We start from the raw sequence: 24,617 nt of genomic DNA on the forward strand, positions 1-24,617 counted from the left end.
AAGCATTACTACGGCAAATAGGAACACTTCATAATGAGAAAAGGTTCAAATCACCAGAAATATATGACAACTTTAGATTTGTAGGCACCTAAAAACACAATCGCAAAATCATAAAGCAAAAAATGACAGAACTACATGGGGAAATAGAGAAATCAATCTATCCACAATCACAGTGTGAAATCTTTAACACACCTTTCTCACTAATCATCAAAATAAACAGATTTTTTTTAAAGTCTGGAGACATATTTGGCCATTATGTTTAACTTGACTATATGGGCATATGTAGTCCACTATATCCAACTGTTGCAGAAGACACATTCTTTTACAACATTGTCCCCAGGCTATAGCTGAGGCACTGAGGCTCAGGGTAGATTTCTGGCTTGTCCAGCAAGACGCAGTAGAACAAGTTCTCAAGATGAGTCTCCTGTCACCTAAATTGCTCGTTTTCTACTCTTCCTGGATGGCTCTAAATCCTCCTGTTCCCCTCCGTGCAAAGGTCCTTGTCCCAAAGCCACATCCAGCTTCCAAAAGCCAGCCCAAGGCCAGAGTGACATTGCTGAAGGCTGAGGTGTTACCAAGGAAGGAAGAAAGCAGGAAGCAATGCTGGAAGAAGGCATTGTTGTCAAAGGCTGTGGAATTTGATGCTGGAATTTGCCAGAGGAGGAAACCTCCGACAGTTGGGTGTGGTTGTCTGGCTGTTCCCAGACCCACTCCAGGAAGCTCGAAGATTCAGGCTTAAGAAAACTCTACATCCTTCATTGTTGGAGACAGTGGGCTCTCCTGGACCTTCAAGAGGAAGAAGACCTCTGGGCCCCCATGCTAAAAATTGTCCCTTATGAATGGAAAAGGAGCACGAATGCAGGTGCCTTAAAGGGGGCAGAAAGGCCAAGTCCATCTGACCTAGACGTAGCAGCTGAGCAGCTGACTTGGGGCCATCCCCAGGCAAGCAATTTTCCCAGGAAGTTAGACAATTTGGGGCATGTGGCCAGAAGAGGGTAGGTCAACTCAGCCAACTTCTACTCTTGAGGGTTAGTCCTCTAAGGGTGCTGGAAGCCTACAGGTACTGTCCTGTGGGTAGGCCAGCTTGTCCTTATGCTTAGCAGCCATTCTGTGGGCATTTCTGGCTGTCCCCTACTCGTCTCCCCCTAGTTAGCCTTCGGTTCTAGGCCTTGGCTGGTAAGGGTACTTCATTGACAGCTGTGCCATTTTGTTCAGGTGTAACTTTGTGCGTCAGCAGCAATTCACAAAAAAGAGCTCACAAAAAATGTATTCATCCAATAAATATTCACTGAGCGTATTCCAGGCATCCTGCTAGGAACCATGGGTAAAATGATGATGGTGATGATGAAGATGATGGTGATGATGGTGATGATGATGACGACGACAATGGCTAGCATTTACCGAGCACTCCCTATACACCAAGCACGGTGCTCTGCACTTAAATGCATTACCTCATGCAATCTTCAGAGTAGCCCTCTGAGGCAGGTATTATAATAATTACCTCTGTACAGATAAGAACATGGAGGCTCAGAAAAATTAAGTGATGGGCCCTAGGTCACACATCAAGTAGTGACAAAGATGGGACTGGAACCTAGAACTATACATTTTATCACAATGGCTCCCAAGATGAATGACTTACTGTAATTAAGTCATCTGCAGGTGACAACTCCCAGAAGCAAAAAGTGCAACTCGAGAGAGCCAGGGTAGGCAGATTGGAGGTTTTGGTGAAGGTTTAGGGGCTCTGTGAAGCCTGGGTAATTGTCCCATGTGTGCTCTGGGCAGGCAGGCTGCAGGCCCCCAGCCCAACCAGATCCTCCGTTTGGGCATTAGTCTCCCAGCTGCGTGTGTGTGTGTGCACCCACCCCAATAACCACTCAGCCCATGGCTGCAGCTACACCCGCTGGTGCATCCAAACCTTGGCTATTTGCCCATGAGGACTTGATTCCAACCTGCTTTTCAGCCCTCAGGAAACAGAAGCCTATGTGTTTTCTCTGTGCGTCTGTGAAGGGGCTTCATTACATCTTTTCCTTTCCAGTGAGGAAAGGCATTCCAGCCGGGAGAAATTCTTCCCCAGGGAGGGGATGAGTGGGGAATGGCAGGTTTGTTCTGGACAATACCTTTTGGAGTGATGGGAAGTGGCACCCAGCGAGCTCCGCAGGGTCCCAGGGAAGTGGGGTCAGGAGGCCAGAGTGTCTGCTGTGGCAAGGAAAGAAACTAGGGTGAGCAGGTGGGAACACACAAACAGAGGAAGGCCGTGATGAAAAGAATTGACAGGACATGGCCCTTAGAGCCATGGGGTGAGAGGACCCCTGAGTGTGGGGACAAGACCAGGAAGTTACTCCTTAGGATCTAAGGCATCAAGGCGCTACACACAGAAGAGGCGGGGGCGGGGCCAGCCCTGCCTACGTGGTGCTCTGACCACCATTTCCTGGCTAGAAAAAGGTGCCTCTGTGTCAGCAGGAAACAGCCTCTGGAGAGGTGTGACTAATAGGAGGGGGAAGAGTGCTTTGTAAACTGTAAAATTCTGTACATGTGTTTGCTCACTGCTATTCTCCTTCTGAGCATTAACCTTGGAAATTGTAACAAGTGGCAAAGTGGGTGATGGCACCGATGCGAAGAAATAGGAAAGCCAATGTTGGTGTGTGGAGTTAGAAAGAATTATAGACTACAGGGGGGAGTGATGTGGATTCTTGGAACAAAACCCAGCTCAACGCCCCGTCACTTGTGAGAAACAGGCTGGGAGGGCATTACCTGCCTCAGGTCTCATTCAGACCCCTAAGAGACCACCCCCTAGTGAAGGCCCAGGACAAGGAGGGATAAAACAGGTGCTTCAGGTGGGAAGCACCTGTTTTATCCCTCCTTTTATTCATGCAACCAATGTTTTTTGGATACTATTGTGTGCCAGGTCCTGCAACCAAAAGTGTGATTACAACTGTGGTAAACACTATCCAAGAGATGTACATGGTGCCATAAGGGCCTATAATCAGGATATATAGGGGCCTATGATCAGGATAACTGAACTAATCTGATAAAACCAAGGAAGTGTTGATAATGAAAATAAGACCCAAAGGATGAGCAGACATTAATTAGATTAAGAGGGGAATAGGAGTAACCCAGGCATGAGGAATGATCTAGGCAAAGACCCTGAAATGAGCCAGAGTGCCATGTGCATTGGCTAGCTTCTGCTGCGTAACAAGTCACTCCAAAATTTAGTCGCTTCAAACAACAACCACTTTTTTTAACCCACAGTTTTGTAGGTCAGAAATTTGGCTGGGTTCAGCAAAGCAGTTCCAACAGTCTAGGCCAGACTGTGGCACTGACCTTGGCTGTGGCTTACTCATGCATCTGTGTTAGTTGCCAAGTCAGTGAGGAACTGGCTGGCCATTGGCTGGGGCTCTTTTGTTCTTCACCTCATGGTCTGACATTCTCCAGCAAGCTACCCTGGGTTTCCTCCATAAGGCAGTTAAAGGCTTCCAAAAGGCAGCAAAAAGGGACAAGCTCCAAAGCTCAGGTACTTTTCATGCTGCTGTACCCATCACTCTGACTATTGTCCCATTGGCTAAAGCAAGGCACATGGCTGAGCCCAAATCAGTGTGGGAGGGAGGGCACTAGCCAAGGGTGTGGTTATGGGGAGAGGGGAACAAATTGGGGACTCTAACCTCGGTGGGTTCAAGGAATTAAAAGAAAGCAGGAAGACCAGAGAGTGAATGTGAAGGGGAGCATGGTGAGGGTGAAACTAGAGTTGGGCAGGAGTCAGGACATGCGGGGCCTCCAAGAGCACTGAGAGTTGGGTCTTTACCCTAAAAGCAGGCCAGCACTCTGGTTTCTGATTCTCTGTCGTGCAGGCTTGGTTATCACAAATAAATCCTTTGAAGGCCGAACTGCCCTGGGTGACCTGGTAAAACGGCTCTTCCAAGCTTGAGAAGCCCAAGACCACTGGGGCTACCTAATCCCAGACAGACTCCCTCTGTCCCAGGACAACAAAGCTGTGAACTCCACCCTAGGGACCAGCTGTTTTCTTGGGAAAAGAGCTGGGGAAGCTGTTAAATTGCCAAGGATGGGAAAGGAAGTAAGCACAGCTGATGTTCCACCAGTGTAGACACCAGTACACCTGCACTACTTGTTAAAATCCTGGAATACTTTCAGACCACTGATAAGCAGCCACCGGCCTGAGCCAACACATCCCTTGAATATCCCTCCCCCACCTGGCTATCCTTTCCACAGACCCAGCAATTAATAGAGGTAACATCTGGCACAGGAAAGGGTCACCAGGACCTCATCAGGATCTCCAGACAGTGATTCGGCAAGCCATACCACTTGTTAAATATTTTGAACATCACCCCTGGCTATAAGGTGCCTGGTCTCAACTGACCGGAGGGAAATGAAACCGTGAACTCAGTGTTGAGGGTGATGAGGGTGACGTGAATTCTGAAAGCCAGCAACTGGTCATTGAATCCCCACCTCCATCTCCTTCTCTCTCCTCCGCAAAGCCAGAAACACCTAGACTCCACCGATTTCTGCCTTTGCCCGTTCAGAATGTCCCATAATCATATTCAGACATTATTGCACTCTTTTATTTACAGAAAACACATATAAAGCATTTCAATGTTCATTTAGCAAACCGAACCACTTTTTTTTTTCTTCTTTTTGGCACAAAGAAATATCACAGATGGACCCCAAGATCAATCAGAAAACCATAACATTTATCAGCCATCACTGGTCCAGGGGCAGCCACAAGACTCAGACAGACGAACAGCATTGCCACAGACTGGAAAAAATAAACAAGGTCCACATTCACCTCACAGTAAAAACCTGCTCACCTGACAGGCAAGGCCAGGCAGGAGGGGGCAGTTTCTCTGCTCCAAGGGAGGGAGGGGCAGTGGGCATTGGGGGGCAGAAGCAGGATGGGGAGGGATAAACGCCATTCATAAATTAGAGAGAGGTGGCCTTTTTGTTTTTAACTTCTTACCTCGTAGAAGTAAGACAGTGCAAAAACTACCATACCCTCGCCACTCGTCCGTTGGAGAAGCTTCAGAAGTTGTGTGGTTTGGGGTGTCTCTCCTCTCAGGTGCCCGTGTGTGTGCGCGCATGTGTGAATGTGTAAGTGCGGTGCTTGTAAACATTGTCACCATCTACCAGAGACACACATCCTTGTGTCTGAACGGGGTGGGTCTGGGGCTGGACCCCACTTCAGGCCCCCTCTGCCCCAGAGATTCCTGTCCAAGACTTAGTGCAAATTTCAGAGACAAAGAGAGGCAGAGGAAGCGGGGTCTGGACAGGGGGTAGGGAGGACACAAAGACGGGGCGGGAGAGGGAGGGGTAAGTAAGGCAACAGTTCAAAACGGTCCATTTTATCAAAGCCGACACCGTGTCCCCCTCTCCCCCACCCACAGAGCCCTGGTCACGAGAAAGGGCGGAAGTCCCGCCCCTCCACCAAGCTGATGGAGGGGTTCTTGAGCTCCTCCTCCGACTTGGCCATCTTGTAGCCCAGCTGCGCCAGCACCCGCTGGCACGCGTTCTGGGCAAAGGCCACAATGTCGTAGGAGAGGCGGAAGCGCCACTTCTCGGCCGTGGCCGCCGAGTTTCGCACGGTGCCGTATTTGTGCTTGCCCAGGGTGGGGTCTCCCCGCGTGTTGTTCTGGATCCAGCGCGCCACGTGGCTGTCCAAGGGGATGCCCAGGAAGCCGTAGATCTCCTCGGTCTTCTTCATGGGGTTCCTGGCCAGGTCCTCGTAGCGCACCAGCATGTACTTGCCCTTGAGCCACGGGGGCCGCATGAGGCCGGTGGACACGGAGTTGGAGAAGTCCTCGCACACCGTGGTCAGCTGCGTCACGTCCAGGTTGTAGGGCTTCCTCCCGGTGCCGTACCAGAGCCGCCAGAGCCGGTACGTGTCGCGGAAGGTCTCGCTGCGGGAAGCCAGAATGCCACGTGGGTCTCGGACCAGCTGGATGACCTTGAGGTTTAACCGGGGGTCTTCAACCAGGGCCCGCAAGTCGTTAACCTCGGGCACCCGCACCGTCTTAATGGCCACGTGGCTGCGCTCCCGACAGGCCTCGGCGGCCACCGTCAAGTTTAGCAGGCCGCACTTGCGCACGCAATCCCCCTCCTCCAGCACCAGGTCCGCGGAGCCCGGAGGGTCGCACACGGGGCGAGAGCACAGTACCCTGCTGGCCCCGCGGCGGAAGATCCTGTCGGTGGTGTGGTTGACGGGCGGCGGCTTGATGTAGTTCTCCAGGAAGTAGAGGTCACAGTCGTAGAGGCTCCTCAGGAGGTCACGGCTGGCTCCCAGCATGACCCGCCGATCCGCGGGGCTCTTGCCCTGGGTGAAGCGGGGGATGAGCGTGTTCTGGACGTGGTAGAGGGGCTCAAACAGGTAGAAGACGTCCAGGTGCTGGTTGAAGAGCTGGCCCACGAAGGAGGAGCCGCTGCGCGTGGTGGCCAGGATGAGGATGTGGGTCTTTCGGGAGAGGTTATAGGCGAAGGTGGGGCTCTCTTCGCACAGCCGCTCGGCCATCCCCGCCTCCGCCAGACCCGGGCAGGTGTGGAAGGACTTGGCGGTGAAGGTGCGAATGGCCGTGTACTGGATGGCGATGGAGGCCAGGGCAAGGAGGAGGACGGCCTTCCAGGAACATTGCATGGCTGGGCACCTTCATGGGGCTGCTTCTCCACCATGTGAGGTCTGTGGGCAAAGACGGGCAGCCATCAGGGAGCAGCCAGGCTTGGGTGCCTCCCAAGGCCAGCGGCACTGGCTTGCTCCCTTGGGGAAGCTGGTGTCCAGCCCGCCTGGGGAAGGGCTCCAGCTCCCTGCGTCAGTGCTCACACATGCATCTGAGGCCTACGTGGCTCCTGCACTAGACTTTACCATTCTCTGGGAACTCCTGGGAGCCTTTAGGGACTGGTTCCCATACCCTGGGGTTTACCCTACAGAAGGCTGTGGGGTCTCCTATCATGAGCTGGGTTCCTCAGTGGGGCCTGACTGGGCAGGACCCCAACACTCCCAACTCCCACACTTGGGAATGACCAGTTCCCAGCTCAAGTCATTCCCCTCTCACTGCCTGCCACCCCTGCCGGCATCTCCTAGGCCCACCTGCATCTCCTTCACCCCACGAGCTGGCACCCAGTTCCCCAGGTGGTCATCTTTCCTCCATCCCCTGCCCACCCCCAAGAGGAAGAAGAGTCCACGTCAGATGCCTCCCCCTGACCCAAGTCCTCATGCAGAAAGAACCCCTGCACACCGTGAGTTGGGGGGCTGCGAGCATCCCATGCCTACTGGGCCGGGAAAGGTGGACAATTGTGTCATGCCCTCCCCCCTGCCCCCCCAAAGTTACAGATGCAGGTGACTAGCTTATTCCAGAAGAGGACTCCCGGGGCTCACAGAGTCCCTAAGAGTCAGCAGGCCCAGAGCAGAGGCAGGGTCCAGGGGCTGCTGAGAAGCATCCCTTCCTGGGCCCCAGCGCCCTCCAGGATTTCCTCCTGGCCACTGAGGGAGGGGTCCAGGCCATGGGGCAGATGACCCTACTGTCAGCAGAGTGAACTGGTTCCTCCAGCCCCCCTCCCCCAGCCAGTCCTCAAGGGCCTCCACCTTTAGGCCCTCACCCCCTTCTGCCCACAGGGTAAGCGCAGGGACCCCACTGTGATCCAACAGTGGCCCCAGAGAACCCAGGCAGGGCAGTGAGAAGAGGAAGGGGTGGTACAGAAGGGGCATCTCGAGGAACTGAGAAAGCATGGGGGATGGGGAGGGCAGGGAGAGCAGGGAAGAGGAGCTAAGCTGGGCGTCGGAAAGCCGCCCCCCCGAGATGGGCTAGCTCGGTGACCAGCCCTGGGGAAGGCGGGGCAGAGAGGACTCCACGACTCACCAAAGAGGGGCTGTTCTGGGCTGGGCAGTCCGCAGCCGCCAGGTCTCCAGGCCCAGCCGGCAGTCACTGCCTGTGCAGCCCTGTGGCCACAAGACTGCAAGGAGAGAGGGAAGGCAGGGGTGCTGAAGGGGGGCTCCAAGCTCCTCCCTCCCCACCCCTTCTCTCCTGTGTCCTGCGCCCCACAGACAGCTCTCCAGGGCTGCACAGCAAAGGCCCTGCCTGCTCTCCCAGATTTATCACTGACTCAGAGCTCCAAATAACCCATTGCCATCTCTCATCCCCTGGATCCAGCCCTCTGAGGCCTGGGCTGCATCCCACCTCCTTCACCCACCTCTTCCACCCCCTACCCATATCCTCCTAGCAAGTCTCAGTCCCTGTGCTCACACCACGCCCCAGTGGGCAGGGAGCTGACGAGCCTGCCCGCCCAGCTGGCTGAGCATTGGTGCCCCACTTGGGCAAGCCCCCCGTGGAGGCACCCCTCCCAGCTACCACCAGAGGGAGCTGCGAAGAAATCCACCGGCCGCAAACACCCCCAGGCCTGGCGAGCTCAGTTCAGCTCTGGTGACCAGACTGACCCAACCAGATACAGCGGCTAGTGCCCAAGAACGAAACAGTCAGAGTCAAAGTTGTCCCAGCAAATGGGGCCGGGGCACGGTCCAGACTGGTTCTGCAGTTAAAATCAGCAGAGCATCCTGACCCTTTGCAATTCAACTTGTTCAGTGATTCCCCAAGAGGGGGGTTAGCGGAAGTCAGCAAGGACAGGGGTGCTCACCCCAGATCTCCAGGCGGAAGCGGTGGCTCAGCCGAGACCACCCACACGCTGAGGCCCAAGAGGAGGGGACAGCCAGGAAGTGAGGTTCCTCTTCTAGCCACCCGGAGAGAGGAGAACGGCTACCTGAAACTCAAAGCAAAAGTGGACCAGGGAGCATCCGGGATCTGGATGCTCTTCACAGATCCTAAGTTAAAACACCAAGATGGCAACGTTATTTTTGTTAGTGTCTACTGAGTATTTCCTAAGTGCTAAGCGGTTTCCCCGCCCTAGCTCATCAATTCCCCGCAAGAACTTGACATGGAAAGTATTGGCTCCATTTCACAGAAGAGAAAGCTGAGGCACAGAGAGGTGGAGAAACCTACCTGAACTCACATGCTTGGCTTACCCCCATCTAGCAGGTTCCCCAGAGCCCACTCTCCTTCCTTCTAAGGAGATTTGATTTACTGTTCCTCCAGGTTACCTGTACTTGGTCTTCGAACATGCATTCAATTAATGCCCCCCCCGCCCGCATTTGTGAATCAGCGTGAGAGGGACCGGACATTAGAAGGGGACTTCAGACGGTTTCTGAGACTTAGAGCACGTTTCTTCCCTTTGCTGTCTGGTCTGGTCGATCTACTGGCTCGTGGCTGATGGGGTGAACTCCTGTGCCTTGTGAATCTGCTTCCCACATCCCCTGTATGGAACGACTCCCTTGAGGGCAGGGCGAGTAGGTCCTCATTTCCCAAACCTGCAGTGCTGCCTGGCTCGGCTCACTCACCCAACTCGCCACATCATGTTATTCCTTACAGCCCCCTCTGGAAGGTCACCGTCCTCACTCCCATTGTTCAGATGATGAAATTAAGATTCAAAGACTAAGCAAACGGGCATGATAAGCAAGGAAGAAGTAGCAGAGACTCGAATCCCTCTGGGACAGACTCTTAGGCCAGTGCTGTGGCCCCTTCACACCAGCACAGTGGGGAAGAAACATGCTGAAGCTTGAGGAGGGGCACAGAAGCTGGAGTGAGATGGCAGGGGGCCGGCTGAGGCTCTGGGGCCTAGGAGTCCTGTTTTAAGTATGAAACTCCACTTGGTACCTAGAGGAAGCAGTACCATGTCACCAGGTGGCAGTAAATAGGGGAAAGCACAGTCTAAATTCTAGGGAAACTCCCAGTGTGACCAGAGAAACACCACAGCCCTGACCACATCCCATCCCACCCTGCCTCACCCCACCACAGCAGAAGGTGCCGTCTCCATCGGTACCCAGAGAGAACAGCTTCTCTGCATTAAATGTGACTCCCCTGCAAAGTGCAGGCCCACCCTTTCCAAGTGCCCCAAGACAAATGTGAACACCTTTAGAGAACAGGGAGGGAAAGCCACCAATATTCATGCAAAGTAATATTTTTAAGTTATTTAGGGGTCCATTCTTTAGTTGCAATGCTGTTTCGTTCCACTGTATTTCCTTTGTATTTATTCACAAGCATGTTAGTTACCTAGTATGAGCCAGGCACTGTTCTGGGCACTACGGATAAAATCACACAAAGGAAAGCAAGCACTTACTGGGCATTCGAGATGTTTCTCCCAGGCATATGCTCCCTTCCCAGGCATCAGTTCGTCTAGCCCTCACTAACCTTGTGAGGTCATAGTCCCATTCTACAGATAAGCAGACTGAGGTTCTGCAAGGTTAGATAACTTCCCCAAGCTCACACCCTTAGTAAGAGGTAGAGCCAGGATACCAGCTCGGGCGGTATGCTCTAGAGTCCATGCTCGAACCCTCCTCCCTGACCCACTCCCTCTTCAACTACATCCAACACCCTTTGGTCCCCACCAAGACAGGAAACAGAAGGCTTAAAGGGACTCCACTTAACTCTAGGATTCCAGTTCCAAAAACAATTCACCCAAGGTTATCTTTAAAGAGGAGCACCTTTCAGGGAGGAGACCATTTAAGTTTCTTCCCCCCACTTCCCCTCCCTACCGCCACCCAAAGAAACGTAAGGCCAGGCCTGGAACCTGCTGTCTTTGTCAATAAATCAGAAGTAACTAAAGCATCATTGCAAAGTTATAAATCCCTAAAAAAGTAGGACTCGGATTCACTAGGTGCAGCCTGGACACACGGGAGGGGAATGTGTTTGAAGGCCCAGACACAAGCCATCCCCCTCACCCCGCCCGAGGAGGGCAAAGCGAGGGCATGGGAACGGGAAGATGGAGGAAATCTGGCCCTCCTAGAACGGCCCCTGCTCTCCTGCCAGCCTGGCAGAGCCGGGGCCACGGCCGGCCAAGCATCCTTGGTATGCTGGAGGCATCTGCCCTGGAAACCAGAGGCCCCGAGGCCAGGCCCTTTGTTCCCAGGGGAGCTTTGGCCACTGCAAAGGACTCCTCAAGATCCTCATCCTCTAAGCCAGACTGTGAGCCCCAGAGCCCCTCTCTGGGCTTCTAGCAGCCTCTGGCATGGCCTCCCTCCACCTCTGGTTAGTCAAAATCCAGGCGAGCCTTAGACACAGGGGCCAAGAACCTGTAACTTCTGTTGGAAGTCACCCACTCCCAAAAGAAAGCTCAGATAAAGCAGGGCACGGGATGGGAGTGGAAAACACCTCTTCCTGGGAGAACTGTAATTCAGAACTAAGAGCTCAAGCCATGAAACCACCTGGATCTGTCACTTAGCAGGTGCATGGACCCGGGTGACTCACCAGTTGTCTCTGAGCCTCCGTCTCCCCACCCGTAAAGGAGGTACAACCATAGCGGTGGTTATATGAACAGGCATATAATAGGGCACAGCCTTGTGCTTGGGACAGTGGCTCTGGCACTAGCCCCGTTGATGACCAGATTTCTCAATCTCCCCGGACCTTCGTGTTCTCACCTGAGAAGTAGGGACAATCTTAACAAGGCTGTTGTAAGGACTAATTAGTTAATACAGTGCCTGGCATGGAGTAGGCACTCAACAAATGTTACTATTATCATCATTAAATGTCTTGTTTGCTTTTTGTCTCAGGGAAGCCCCTCAGAACACATTATCACTCTCCCTAACCGCTGTGCCCAGACCTCTGCCAGGCAGGTCTCTGCCCAAAACCCCTTCTTCCCTCGGCTCCTCTCCCAGCCTGGGAGCTTTCTCCTGCGGAGCCACCGCAGTGGCTTTCCTACCTCCCTCTAGTGGCCACGTCCTGTAGTGCAGCCTCTTAGCGCTGCGTCTTTGCTGGGTTCAGAAGTCCTGGCTGGTTGGCTGCAGCCTAACGTGAGGATGCAGGCAGCGGGAGGTGATGTTGCAGGTGGCATGAGGTGTGAGGATGACACGCCACCCCCTCTCCCTCACCCACACAGCAAGAGGCAAGCAGCAACAGGCAGCCTCACATCATCTGGAGGGCCTCTGCTTCCTAGTCTCATTCCGCTCTGGCAGGGGAAGGAACCCTAAACTGAATGTCACAGGCAGGGGCAGCCCACAGGCTCGGCATTTCCCCGGCTGGGTGACCTTGGACTCACCCGCCTGGCCTCTTTGCGCCTCAGTTTTTCCATAGATCCAATGACTCTAAGGGCTTCCCAGATCTGGCCACTGGAGTTTTCTGATCCCAGGAAGACCCCATACTCCATCCTCAGAGTCAGGGCCACCCTCGCTGCAGGCTGGGGGACCCTCCTTCGGAAGTGGGAAGGCTCCAGTCACCTTCCAAGAATATACCAGGGCTGGCAGCTCTGCCCCTGCCTCAGTCTGATCCGTGGCTGCCCCAGTGAGGCCCAAGGACCAAGGGGCTCTGCCCTCTGCAGAGTTAGCCCCTGCCACCTGCTCTATTAAATCCCATGCAACACAGTGCTATGGATCTTTATCTTTACTGGGCCACGGACCCCCCTTGGAGAGACACAATCCCTCTCCCCAGGAAGCCCCATTTGTGCCCACAATTTAATACACACAATTAGAAGGTTCTTAAACGTCCTAAAACTCACATGTGGGCATCCCTTCTCTTCCCTAGAGGCTTAACCCCTTCATTATTAGCATTCTCCTCGACCCTAGGGTTTTCTTTTCAACTGATTCTATCCGAGAAGGCTCCACAGATGTGTAAGCACTGATGTGGAAACATCACCCGAAATATTAAGTAAAAAATCTAGGGCCAAAAAAGACATGGGCAATAGTGTGCCACCATTTCTCATTTTTAAAAAGGGGATGTGTGTGAATATATATCTATGTATTTGAATGTATGCATGAACAACCACAAGAACTTGCACTGAACCAGTTAACTGTAGCTGCCCAGTGGGAGGAGCTAGGAGACGGGTGGGAGGAAGGCATAGTTTATACTGAGTGTGTTGTTTCAGTTTGAGTTTATTAACCTTGGGGGACAGAGTGAAGCTACCCCACGCAAGAACTGGAGGGGACAGGGTGGGGCACTGAAACTCAGCACTGGCGTCTCACTGTGTCCCCGATTCCGTCCCCAGGGCACTGCCGGCCAGCTCTCTCCTCCCACATTTCCAAGGCACCAGGGTTGAATTCACCACCTTTCTGCCAGAACTGGGCTTGGTCTGCTCAGGTGGGGGACAGCAGTCACCTGGGGCTGCTGAGACAAGGCAGCAGCTGAAAAAGGGCGAGACCTCAAAAGGGGGCCTGGGGCTTTGGGGAGCAGCTAAAGGCCTGAGTTGGGGAAATGACTCCCCTCCCCGTTTTTTCTCCCTGTCACTATTTTCCTCCTTTTGTGAAGCCCTGGGGAGACAGGAAAAGCAGAGGAAGAAACCTGAACATTGTATTTCTCACCAGACTCAGGAGCCAGTATGGAGGGGCCCCAAGGCTCTGGGGTCCCAGGAACTGGAGCAAGGGGCAGAGGGAACTGGACGGGGGCGGGGGGGGCGGAGTTGGCAAACAGGCCTCTGGGATGGAGACTGCAGAAAGGAAATGCTTAATCCCTGCGTCTGCAGTGGCCAGCATCGATCCACCATAAATGTTTGTTTAGTTAAGCCTAAAACACATAAAACGGCAAGGTTTTTTCTTCCTAAGGAAAATGGGGTGATGAAAATGAGGCAAGGGGAAAACAGGGGTACGAAAGTCTGAAAGAACTAGGAGCCACGTAGCATACAACAGCCAAGACACTTCTGGGCGACACAGACAGGTCAGAGCTACCTGGCTGCCAGTGGGAAAAAGGAAATATTTCACTTACACGTTTCATAGCATCCGTGAGATGAAGATTAAAGCACCTGCTCAAGAGATGCCCAGCTATTACTGATACTGAATCCAGCACAAGATTTCTTCTTAAGGGTCTCCTAGAGAGCCCTGAGCAGGTAGACCTCACACCTAATAAGTCCAAGGAGAAGCTTCGCAGGGCTGTGTCCTGAATCAACCTTCAAGGCGAGCGGTATGCCCACATAGAGTTCAGCCAGTGCAACCTTCCAGGGGAGGCGATCTGGTGGGGTCCAAACTCAGCCTCTGTGGTCTGGGTCAGCCAAGGGGTTACTGGAGGCCCCAGTGCTTCTTTGTCTTTGGAGTCGTGCCCCCTCAACCTGAAACACTGTGAGGTCTACGTATGGTCCTTCTCCCCAGAATCTGCACCAACACGAACATGGATTTCGTGTACAACCTCTATAGCGCCCGGGCCCTGTGGCTTATCCACAGACCCCACAGAACCAGAACATCCTTCGGGCACCTCCAATGAGGGCAAGTTCTTACAATCGTGGTTCCAAGGACAAGCATCCAGAGGGTGACCGTCCACCAACTTGTCACCATCAGCAGAGCTGCCTGGCTGCCTCTTAGGAGCTCTGGTGTCTCCAGCGTCCACAAGTGAGGACCCTGGGGACATGCATGTTGTCTCAAGCCTCCCTGAGAAGTTACCCACAGGCATGCAAGGCAGCAGGCTGGGTGGTGGTTGGGCACCCTGGCTGCGGGGCCAGCCAGGCCCGGGTTGACTCCCACTGCTGATGCCTTACAGCTATGAGACCTTGTGCAGGGCACCTAACCTCAATAGGTCTCAGTTGCCTTTATCTATGAAATGGGAAAGACGATCACAGAATCTTTCGAGTATTTGGGCTGTGAGACAGAAAGCTGACGAAGCTCAGCACAGGGCTGGGCACAGAGCAGGACTCATTAAGTAAGAACCCTGGGCATGACTTTTAGGGACTACTCTAACCTACAAACAGGCTACAGTGGCCTGGAAACGTTCAAGGAATCAAAGCAGTGCCACAGCCTCCTCCATGAAGCTCCCACCACCCGTGGGGTTGGAGACCCTTGTTGTTCGGGCTGCAGAGACTACGTACTGCCCTGCCCTGGGCCCAGCGGGTCAGCGGGTCCGGCCCGACCTGAGGGAAGTTTTCCCCAGCAGCGGGGAGACGGACCGACCTCCTGGCACAAGGCTCCAGCGTGCCCGACTCCCCACCGGGGAGCAGTGAGTCAGAAGGGCCCGGTTCCCTGTCTCAGGCTGAACCTACCACAGCCCGGCCTACGGCCTGTGGTAGGCGGGACCCTTCTGCACCGACACTGGGCGGAAAGGCCCCGGTTTCCTGTCCCCCCTCCCCTCCGCAGCAGCCACAGCCTGAGCCGGAGAGTACCCAGGCCCCACCCCCTGGATACCGGGGCTTCGGCCCCTCCTCCCAGCTTCAAGGATGGGAAACCGCCAACAGGAGCTAAAGCACAGGGGGCTGCTGCTGGGGGAGCTGGGCGGGGCCATCTGTCCCTGGATCCTGGAGTCTCCAGGCTCGGGCCACCTGCCTAAGGCCCAGCTGGTCCCTGGGGATGAGGGAGGGAGAGCTGGGAGCAGGGGGAGGCTCACCTGAGCCTGGGGGCTATAACACTGGATGGAGGGGCTGCGGGAGCAGATACCCAGATATGATCACGGTCCTGGCTCCCATCGAATGGCTTCTTACCGCAGGTACCACTGCCATCTTTCACAGGTGAGGAGCACGAGGCTCGGGCAAGTGAGGGAACTCGTCCAAGTGCGCGTAGCTAGTCCGTGGTAGGGCCAGGATTCAAGCTCAGCTCCGAGGACCCCCAAGCCCCAGCCCTAACCACAAAGCTTAAGCCCTCAGGCCACACCCAAGAGCAAGATTGGCACCCAGCACCAGGAGACTAGAGGGGAGGGGCAGGGAGTGCCAGGGCCAAGGTGGCCACCAGGGTCCCCACACACACTGTTGCCAACCCTGACCTCAGCATTCACCCAAACCCAGACGTGGGCTCATCCAACCTAGTGACCGTCTCCAAGGATCAGACCCCTGCGGTGTCAGCTGGAGGGATGCGGGCTGCCTAGGGCCCTTCCTGCCTGGTTCCCAGCACATCACATGCGTGAGCTTGGGTACCTTCTCACCACTTCCCAGGGGGTACTACCTCCCCAGCTGGATGACGAAGGGGCGATCATCGCAAAGATTACAAGAGGTAATGGGTGCGGACCAGCCTGGTGCTGCGTCCCACGTGATAGGCAGCAACCAAAACGCACTCTGCTCCCCACTCCCGGGCTCCAGGTCTGGCTAGGCAAGTAGAGGGCAGAGTGGGTGGCTTCATGGCCAGGAATGCCCAAATCCTATGCGGCCAAGAGGACACCAAAGATGTCTTCATTACCACCTTGCCTGAAGTGGTCTGGAATGGGGCAAAGGGTTTGGGCTCAAGGCCCCGAGGTCCCCACTGGTCCCTAAGCCCAGAACTTACCACCAGCCTGCAGCTGGTCCCAAGGATGCCAGACAGTTCAATCTGTCAGTCCTCTGTCTCCTGGATGAGAAGCGTTAGGGGGAGCCCCTCACTGGTAACATGAGTATCCCTGCAGGGACAACAGGGACCTCCAGAAGACATAATGACGGCTGCTCATGGAGGGCCCACCTCACAGGTGAGGGACCGAGGCTCACAGAGGTTACGCAACTCGTTCTCACAGCTGAGAACTGGATGCGGGCCACGGGGTGCTGTGCGTGAGGTGCACATGCAGCGAAGTTCTCCCCTGTCCAAGGTGTTCCCTAAAGGCTTCCCTTCCTTCCCTCTCTGACCCGCTAAAATCCTTGGTCAGAGCCACTCCAGTTACTCTCCTGACTCTGTACACCCTGTAAGGTGCACTTAAGTGGTTAGGAGCAACACAGCAGAGGGTGACAAACAGACCTTGGGTCCAGGGCAGCCTTACCCTCCCAAGACCTTAGCAGGCCCCTGGGGAGGGGAGATCATGCCCACCTCCCAGGGGAGGTGAGGGGCTTAACTAAGATCCCAAACATAATGCTCTTAGCGTTATGGTAACGCTCCCAGTGCATGGTGCCAGGTACTCACTCAGTGATACCTTCGGAATGTCAGCATCACACTTGTCTGTCGTCTTCATCTGCTTACAGAATCCCTGAGGGAGGGCACCAGGCCCCCTGCACACCCCCACCCCCAGTGCACAGCTTGGGGCCCCCAGAACATGGCAGGGACTCAGTGGGTGCCAAACTACTCACTCCCCCAAGCAGAGACCGGGAGAAGGGGAGGGCTGTGCTCTGTTCCCCATCCCAGGGGAAGAAGAGATGAGCATTCCCGACAATTCCCAGCCCACAGCCTTGCAACTCTAATCAAGGAGCAAACACAAAGAGGGAATCTCTAAACATTTAGAAAACGCAGGAACTCTGTGCCCCACGCGGCACCGTGGGGCTTTATAAAGAACAAATCATGCCTGACAAACTTGATAGCTTTCTTGATAGAACTACAAGACTGGTAGATGAAGGAAATGCAGGCAGGGTAATATATCTTGATTTTTGGCAAAGCATTTGATACAGCGCCTCAAGCAATCTTACAAAACTAATTCAAACAGACTTGGCCCTAAGCACTTGTCATGGGGCTGAAAGCAAGAGGGGGCAGGTCCTAAGGGTCCTGGGTGGAGGAGGCAAAGCCAGGGGTAAGGGGTTGAGGGACAGAGTCTGGGAGAGGGGGCAGGGCTGCCAAGACCCAGCGCTGGGTCAGATCTTATCTAACATCTTCATTAATGATCCTGAGAGAGGGAGTAAACAGTCTGTTAATGAAATTTGCAGAGGCTTTAAATTAGAAGGTGTTGTGAACACCAGTGAGGATGGCAAAGCGGTCCAGAGAGGCCCGAGGGAAGAACCTTGGCAGGAAACTGTCAGCATGGAGGAGGGTAGGGAAGGTTCTGGGCAGCATCTGGGGCTACCTGGAGAGCCAGGGAAGAGGGATGGGCATCCCCAGGGCTGGGGTGGAGCTGGGAGCAGCCACGGCTAGCTTGGGTGATGGCTTTAACAGGCAAACCCCAAGAATCTCAGTTTTCCCACCTGTAAAATAGGACGGACAAGCAGATAAAATAGGACGGACAAGAGGATGCTTTGCAGCTCTGAGAGCTGGTACTGATACAGGGATTGCCTTTAGGGAGCTTGGAGCTGAAGCCCACCTTATGGGAGGGGAGGAGGGGAACAGTGACACGGAAAGGAGGAGGGGCTGTCTGCAGGCCAGGGAGGGGAGGGCAGCAACTGAAAGAAGGGCGGGTGAGGGAGACTGGCTGGGCCATCACTGGAGCTCAGAGTGCCCTCAAGCCACGCACAGACGCTGCCGAGGCAGGCGCTGCTGGGCTAAGGAGGTGTGGGCAGGTGGGCAGTAGCGCACCAGCTGGCGCCTCAGGCTGGAGCCCCGAGCCAGTCCAGACCTGTAGGGTACGCTGGGAACACTTCAGCAGCAGAGGTTCTAACCTGCGGAGCTGAGGAGGCCAGCGTCTGTTATCTTTCTGGAGAGTTCCTGACCCCTGTTTGGTGGATCATCGGGAGATGCTTCTCCAGCCAGGTGAACCGGCCTCTCCAGGATCAGGGCAAGTTGCCCCATTCCGGTCCCCTCTCTCTGTCCTCAAAGCCTGGACCTCTCCTGCCCCTCTGCCTCTGGCCCAATTTCAAGGGGGCTGAAGCGGGAAGCTGCCCATCCATTTGGACTTGGAGGATTTGTTCCCACAAAGCTCCTAGACAGGTGGGGTCTGAACGGGAGCCAGGACTCCCTAGCGTGGTGCTCAAGCCCTCGGCAACCTAAATAAGTGCTCCGTGGGAGGAAGAAATGGATGGCTGGTTCCCAGCTGGGGGTGCACCGGCACTGCTGGGGAGGCTCTTCCAAAGCAGGAGGCCAGCCCTGCCAGATGTCAAGACCACCTGCCAAATGCAGAGGATGGATCCAGGTGAATGCACTGCCAGGGGCGTTCCTTCCAACACCTGAATTAATAATAATGACACTTATTGAACACTTACTATGGCTGCGTTCTGAGTGTCTTCCTCATATTAATGCATTTGACCTTCCCAACAACCCCATGAGGTAGGTAAAGTGCTCTTATTTTCCCCATTTCACAGAGGAGGAGACTGAGGCGTACGGTGGCGGCCATAAGCCTTGGCACCTAGTCAGAAAGCCCATGGGAGAAGCAGCAACCTGCCAAGAGCCACAGAGGGAGCCGAGCAGCTCCTGGGGCGGGAGGGGCATAACCCCAGTGGGTGGGGAGAGGCAGCCCCTCCTGTAAGGACCCCAGAGCCTTGCCCAGCCTCTCCCTGCCCCCCTTGAAGGGAGTTGGTCCAACTCCTGCCACACTTGTGGAGCCTGATTTTACTATATGTTTCCCTTCTCCCCCACCAGCGCTGGCCGCGCTACACCGAGTCCTCTGAACAAGTCTGTTTCCATAGAAACCATACAGTGACTCAGGGCTTCGGGACCTTCTCTGAACCAGATTATGAATATCAAATGCTCTCTCCCCGCACCAATGCAGAGTGCGTTGGAAAAGTAAAGAGAGACCCACAGTGGGCAAGGGAGAGAAACAGGAATGTGGACAAGGGGAACTGGGGGTGGGGCACAAGCCTGCCCCCCCCCCCCGCAATGAAAGCATGGCATCTGGGACCCCCTGCAGACTCTGGAGCACAGATGTACACCTCCTCCGTGTGTGTGCAGCCGGTACACACATACCCCTATATGAGCTCCATCGGCACCACTCCTCCTCTGGAAGTAGGGCCCTGTGGGCGGGGAACAGGGAGGTAAGAGGGCTCTACATCCCTTCTAATGCGGGGGCGGGGGGACTTCAGGGCCTGGGAAGAGGGAAGCTTGTCTGCAAGAGGAGCTTGACTTCAGATGTAGAAGAGCAAACCTCTGGCCAAAAACATTGCAATACTCAGCAAAGAGGGAAATTTGGATTTTAGGGGGGAAATGTGTTTCTGCTTTGAGGTGAGGAGGTCGGCATTGTTTGTGCCAGGAGGGAGGCGGCGCTATGATTTCAAAGCCTCAGCGGGGTTGGGGGAATCATTAGAAGAGACTTCCTCTCACTTGCCCTCCCACCCTGGCCTGGCCTAGGCCGCTCACCTGCCCTGATCAGAACAGCAGCAGGGAAATGAAAGTTTGCAATGCCAGGCTCCTAGCCTCTCTCAGGGGGCTAAGGCCCCAGGGCAAATCCACCCCCTCCTTTCCCCAGTAGCTCCCTGAAAACCCAGGAGGCAGGGGAAGAGAATAGGTTGGAGGCTTGATACCTCCCCAGTGAATCCGATGTGTGAGTCATGATGGTGAGAGCACTTAGAAAAAGAAACAGGGTCATGGTGATGCCTGTTAAGTGTCCCCAGCAGCCGAGGACTGGAGCCCCGGTACTGCCTGCCCAGGTAAGGTCTCTCTGCCTGAGACAGCCAGCCCCACCTCAAGGGGTTGAGGAACCCTTGAAGCAGGTACCTAGTACCTCGGCCCCCACCTGCTTGCCTCTTATACCTACAGCTCCTCTGGCCTCCCAGCCAGGGTGCCTACCTCCTGCCCCCAATCCCAGGTCCCCTCTGCCTCCAGCCCCTATCGGCCCTCGGGAAGATGCTGGGCTCAATGTCTGTCCTTGACTGGACATCCACCTCCCCATCTCCTGCCCCCACCTCTCTGTCAAAGGTCTAAGCCCATCCTCTGGCACTTGGACTCCCCAGTGGCCTTTCTTAGAAGCCTCCAGCTTAGGAGCAGTGTTCAAGTCCATCCGGAGAAAAGCTGCACCAGAGGTGAGGAAAGTAATCCTGGGAAGGGGCAGGCGCAGGATGGGGACGGAGGTATCCTGTGGTATCAAAATTCAGGCCAAGGTGCCACCCTAGGACGACCATTAGGTCTTACCTTTTAACCCCTAGCTTCCCGGCCAAGGCCGCTCTGGGTTCCCAGAGCCCGGGAGGCGCTGCTCTCCGGGTCCTACCCAGGGAAGAGCAGGAGGGTGGTTCTGGCTTCCGCGGGGGTTCTGCACCTTCCAGCAGCCCCTGCCCCGCCCGCCCCCCGACCAGTTCAGCGCAGAGTGGTCGGTGCCGGTGCGGGGCAGGGGCGGGGGGCAGGAAGCAGGAGGCTGCCCCTGTCTCCGCACGCAACCCTGGTTTGGAAAGTTGGTGCCAGGCGTGGGGACCTCAGGGTTTCCAGGCTTCTCAGCAGCCCGGAGCCGGGCAGGCTGTGGGACGATGAGCCTCGGGCAGCCCCCAAGTGCGCTTCGCAGCGAAGGGGAGCGGGCGCCCCGGGGCCGCCGCGCGTCTCAAGTTTGCTGCCTCCCCAAATGGGGGCGGGGAGGGCTAGGGTGAGCGCGGCGCTCACCCACCGCCAGCCCGGGAAGCCCTTTCCTGCGCCCGACAAGCTGCTGTCCTCCCCCCGCCCCGCACCGCCCTCAGCGACCGTCCCCGAGCGGAGGGGCGTCTCCCACCGCGCCCGCGCCCCTCCCGGCTGCTACGGTCAGTGTCCGCGCCCGCCCGCCCCGGGGCCCGCCGGGCCCGGCCGGTACCTGGTCCGGGGCGCACCGGGAGCCGCTGCAGCGCCCCGCGCCGGCTCCATCCTCGGGTCTGGAGTCAGGCTCGCGGGGGGCCGGCGGGCGGCGGTGGCGGCGGCGGCGGCGGCGGCATCCTCCGCCCCCCGCGCCCTCCTCCTCGGCCTCCCTCCTCCCTCCTCTTCCACCGCCTCCGCGCGCCCCTCACGGGCCCCTCTTCATGGCCCGGGGGCGCGAGCCCGGGCCAGCTGAGAGCGTTCTCCGGAGCAGGGCGCGGGACCGGGGACGGGAACGCGAGGGCCCCAGGGGCGCCGGGCCGTGGGCCGGGACCCGGAGCGCCGCAGCCCGGGGCGACGGAGGAGAGCAGCAGCCGCAAGCGCCTGAGCCTCGCCGAGCGCCCGCCCGCCCTGGGTCCCGAGTCCTGAGCAGCGGCGGCGGCGGCGGCGGCGGCGGCGGCGGCGGCCGCTACAGCGCCGAGCGAGCGGCAGGCGCTGCGGTCCGGGCTCCACCCCCCAAAGCCGCCCGCCCCTCGGCTGCCGCCCGCCCCCTGCTCTTCCCCACCCCTCCACCGCGCGCCCTCAGACTCCCCGCGCCTCCTGCCGGCTCCCGCTCCCCGCTCTGCCCCAGCCACCAGCGCTAGCGACACCCCCTCCACAGGCCGGTTCCTGTGACAACCCACCCAAACCCGGGGGAGCCACACCTACACCCCGGGTTTTGGGAGACCGGGGAGCGAGGGCGCAGGCTACCCATTGGCACCTCTTTCCGTACCCTCTCCCCACCCCCCGCCCCGCCCCCCGGGGGCGCTCTCCGAGGGCCTTCTGCCTGAGTGCCCTCCCCCTCCAGAATTTCGGCTGGAGCCCCAGCCTAGCCCCGGGCCCGGCTGTCCTCTACCCCTTCCCTAGCCAGCGCAACGGGTGCGCGGGTGGGACACTCCAAAACCCAGAACAGGAGCCAACCATCTTTTAGTGCCAATACCTCAACACGCACCCCTAGCCCACCCCCTCCACCCCCTTTACTTCTCAGCTGTGTAGGTGAATCATTTGCCCCTGTTCCATTTGTACCTCTTGGGCAGGGTCAAGGGGGTGGTTGGGGGGGGGCATTAAGGAGGATTTGCTGGCAGAACCTCTTCCAGGCCAGTGCCACCCCCGCCCTGCCCAGCCCCTTCCTACCAGCCCTTGGCACTCCTAGGTGGAAACCTGGAGTCACTGCTGCCCTTACGTAGGGAGACCTGCCCACAGAGCCCACAGCCCGCAGGCTGAGCGCCTCAGCCTCTCATTCTTTGCACAAATATTGACTGAGCATCTCCCGCAGGCCAGGCCTGCATGGGCACCAGGGACTCGGTGACAAGACAAACGGACCCCTGGCCTCTCAGAGTGAAGTGTAGGAGAAGCAGGGTAAACAGGCAGAGAATACATGAGATTAGTGGCCCCTGGGCTGGAGGGGACAGCAGGAACGCGCAGCTCTGCCACCGCGTCTGAGCTGGGGCTGGCCACCACCGAAGCCTCACCTGGAGAAGGGGATGTGGTTGCACTGGCTGATCCCCTGTCCCTCCTCAGCTCTGACCAAGCAATCATCTTCTCAGGCCAGGAAAGGCAGTCAGCTTCCATCTCCACCCATCTCTGAATCTCTGATTTCCAGTCATAGCCAGACAGGGGCCAGAGAGCCACGGATGACTTGAGAACTTCCAGCACCCTGCGGAAGCCTCCTCGCCCAGGACTGAAGGCCGCCACCCAACCGCAAACAGTGTTGCAGAGTGTGGCACAGGAGCTCTTGGGTCACAACCTGCCATGTATTTGCGTGAATGATGCAGCCTCTTTGCGCCTCACTTTCCTCCTCCAGAAGATGGAGATACCGGTCCTCACCTCATGGGGCTGCTATAAAACACTAGATGGTGAAATGTATGCAGAGCCCTCAGCACTGTGTCTGGCACGTGGTAAGGGCTTGATAATTGCACCGTGCTGTTACTGTTATTGACTAGTTGGTGTTCAGGGTAGCCAGGAATGAATATTCACTCACTCACCCAGAGGAAGATGTGGCCTCTATGCTTCTCTGGGGGACTCAGGATTCCGATCACTAAGACTCTCTCTCCACACAGAACCACATGGTATGAAAGCCCCTGTCCCCAGGGTCCCACCAAACCAAACGGTCATTTATCTTGGTCACGATTGCAAATTCGTAATTAGAAACTCCCCCACCACCGCTGGCCACAAGCCTGGCAGTGGATGCCCATCAAGCCAGCGTGATCCAGTGTGACCCAAACTCATCTACCAGTGTGTTTTCCTGCTGCAGCCGCAGCCCTGCCCGCCTTCCACCCACCACAGCCGGGGTGGTAGCGCCAGTCCTCAATCCTGAACTCAAGGTGACCGGATCTGTTTCCCAGCGTGCCCCCGAGGCGTGGCCGTGCTCTGGGATGCCTAACAAGAGAGCTGACCTTCCAGAGGCAAGAGCTTCATGTTTCAAAATCCCGTTTGTCCCTCTGTAGAAAACCAACCTCTAATAGCCCAGAGCTGAGCCATCAGAACCTTCTTTCACCCAGAGCTAATCCCTCCCCTAGTCTTCAGCCTGACAAGAATAGCCAGGGTTTAGAGAGTGCCTTCTCTATCTTGCCCTCTCAGATCCAACACCTCATTTTTCAAATTCTAGTGTATTTCGGGTGGAGAGGAGGGAAATGTACATCTGGCTGACATGAAAAGATTGGTGGGGTTGTAGTGTAAAGACGGAGTGAAATTTGGATTTTTTTTTTTTTTTTTAAGAATGTTTCAACTCTAAAAATAGACGAAAGAGCTGGGCTCAGGAACACCGGGATTCTGTTTCATTTTCTGGAATCTCCCAGTTGACAAGCGTGAGTGTTTCGTGAGCACCTACTGTGTGCACTGCACTGTGGCAAATGCTACAGGGGAAGAGAGGAAGGAGAATATCGGCCTTTGCTCAGGGAATTCGGATCCCGATGAAGCAGCAAAAAGCAGCTGCTGCAAATGTGACTCTGGCACAAAATATGTAGCCTTAGAAGTCAGGGGAAGATGGAGCCTGGGCGGGTCATTCAGGGAGGGCTTCCTGGAGGAAAAGGCAATTCAGCCGAGGCTGGAGGGATGGGTAGGGTGTAAAAAGGCAAAAGAGCAGGAGAGCCTGTGAGAAGCAGCAGCAGCTAGCTGGATGGAGCTCATTTGTGGAGTAATATAGGAAGATTAACATTAATGGCTGATGTTAGAGGTCTTACCCTGTGCCAGGCGCTGTACTATTTGCTTTGTGTGTATTATTCTGTTTCATCCTCAAAACAGCCCTATGAGGGAGTTATTATCATTCTCATTTTCTAGATGAGAGAAACTGAGAGCTATTCAGGTGAAGCGGCTTGCCAAGGTTTGCAGAGCTGGTGAGCAATGGAGCCAGGAT

The 24,617-nt window shown here is 55.9% G+C and overlaps 1 protein-coding gene across 3 annotated transcripts; it reads right to left on the minus strand.

Annotated features, from left to right (window-relative positions):
* Nucleotides 1-4,560: 4,560 nt before the first annotated feature.
* CHST1 (carbohydrate sulfotransferase 1) lies at nt 4,561-21,655 on the minus strand. 3 transcript variants are annotated; one of them, XM_029208377.1, is made up of 4 exons: nt 21,246-21,655; nt 8,629-8,751; nt 7,857-7,950; nt 4,561-6,679 (listed from the first exon to the last, which is right to left on the minus strand). In XM_029208377.1, the coding sequence occupies exon 4, from the start codon at nt 6,635-6,637 to the stop codon at nt 5,402-5,404; it is 1,236 nt and encodes a 411-aa protein (XP_029064210.1). In that variant the 5' UTR covers nt 6,638-6,679; nt 7,857-7,950; nt 8,629-8,751; nt 21,246-21,655; the 3' UTR covers nt 4,561-5,401. The 3 variants fall into 3 exon arrangements, with proteins under 3 accessions (XP_029064210.1, XP_029064209.1, XP_029064208.1); XM_029208376.1 differs by lacking the exon at nt 21,246-21,655 and adding an exon at nt 16,205-16,919; XM_029208375.1 differs by lacking the exon at nt 21,246-21,655 and having other exon boundaries at nt 8,629-16,919.
* Nucleotides 21,656-24,617: the final 2,962 nt, after the last annotated feature.

This window comes from Monodon monoceros, unplaced genomic scaffold (assembly GCF_005190385.1).
Source record: "Monodon monoceros isolate NGI ecotype Baffin Bay Population unplaced genomic scaffold, NGI_Narwhal_1 Super_Scaffold_7, whole genome shotgun sequence".
In the NCBI taxonomy this organism is placed as follows: Eukaryota; Metazoa; Chordata; class Mammalia; order Artiodactyla; family Monodontidae; genus Monodon; species Monodon monoceros.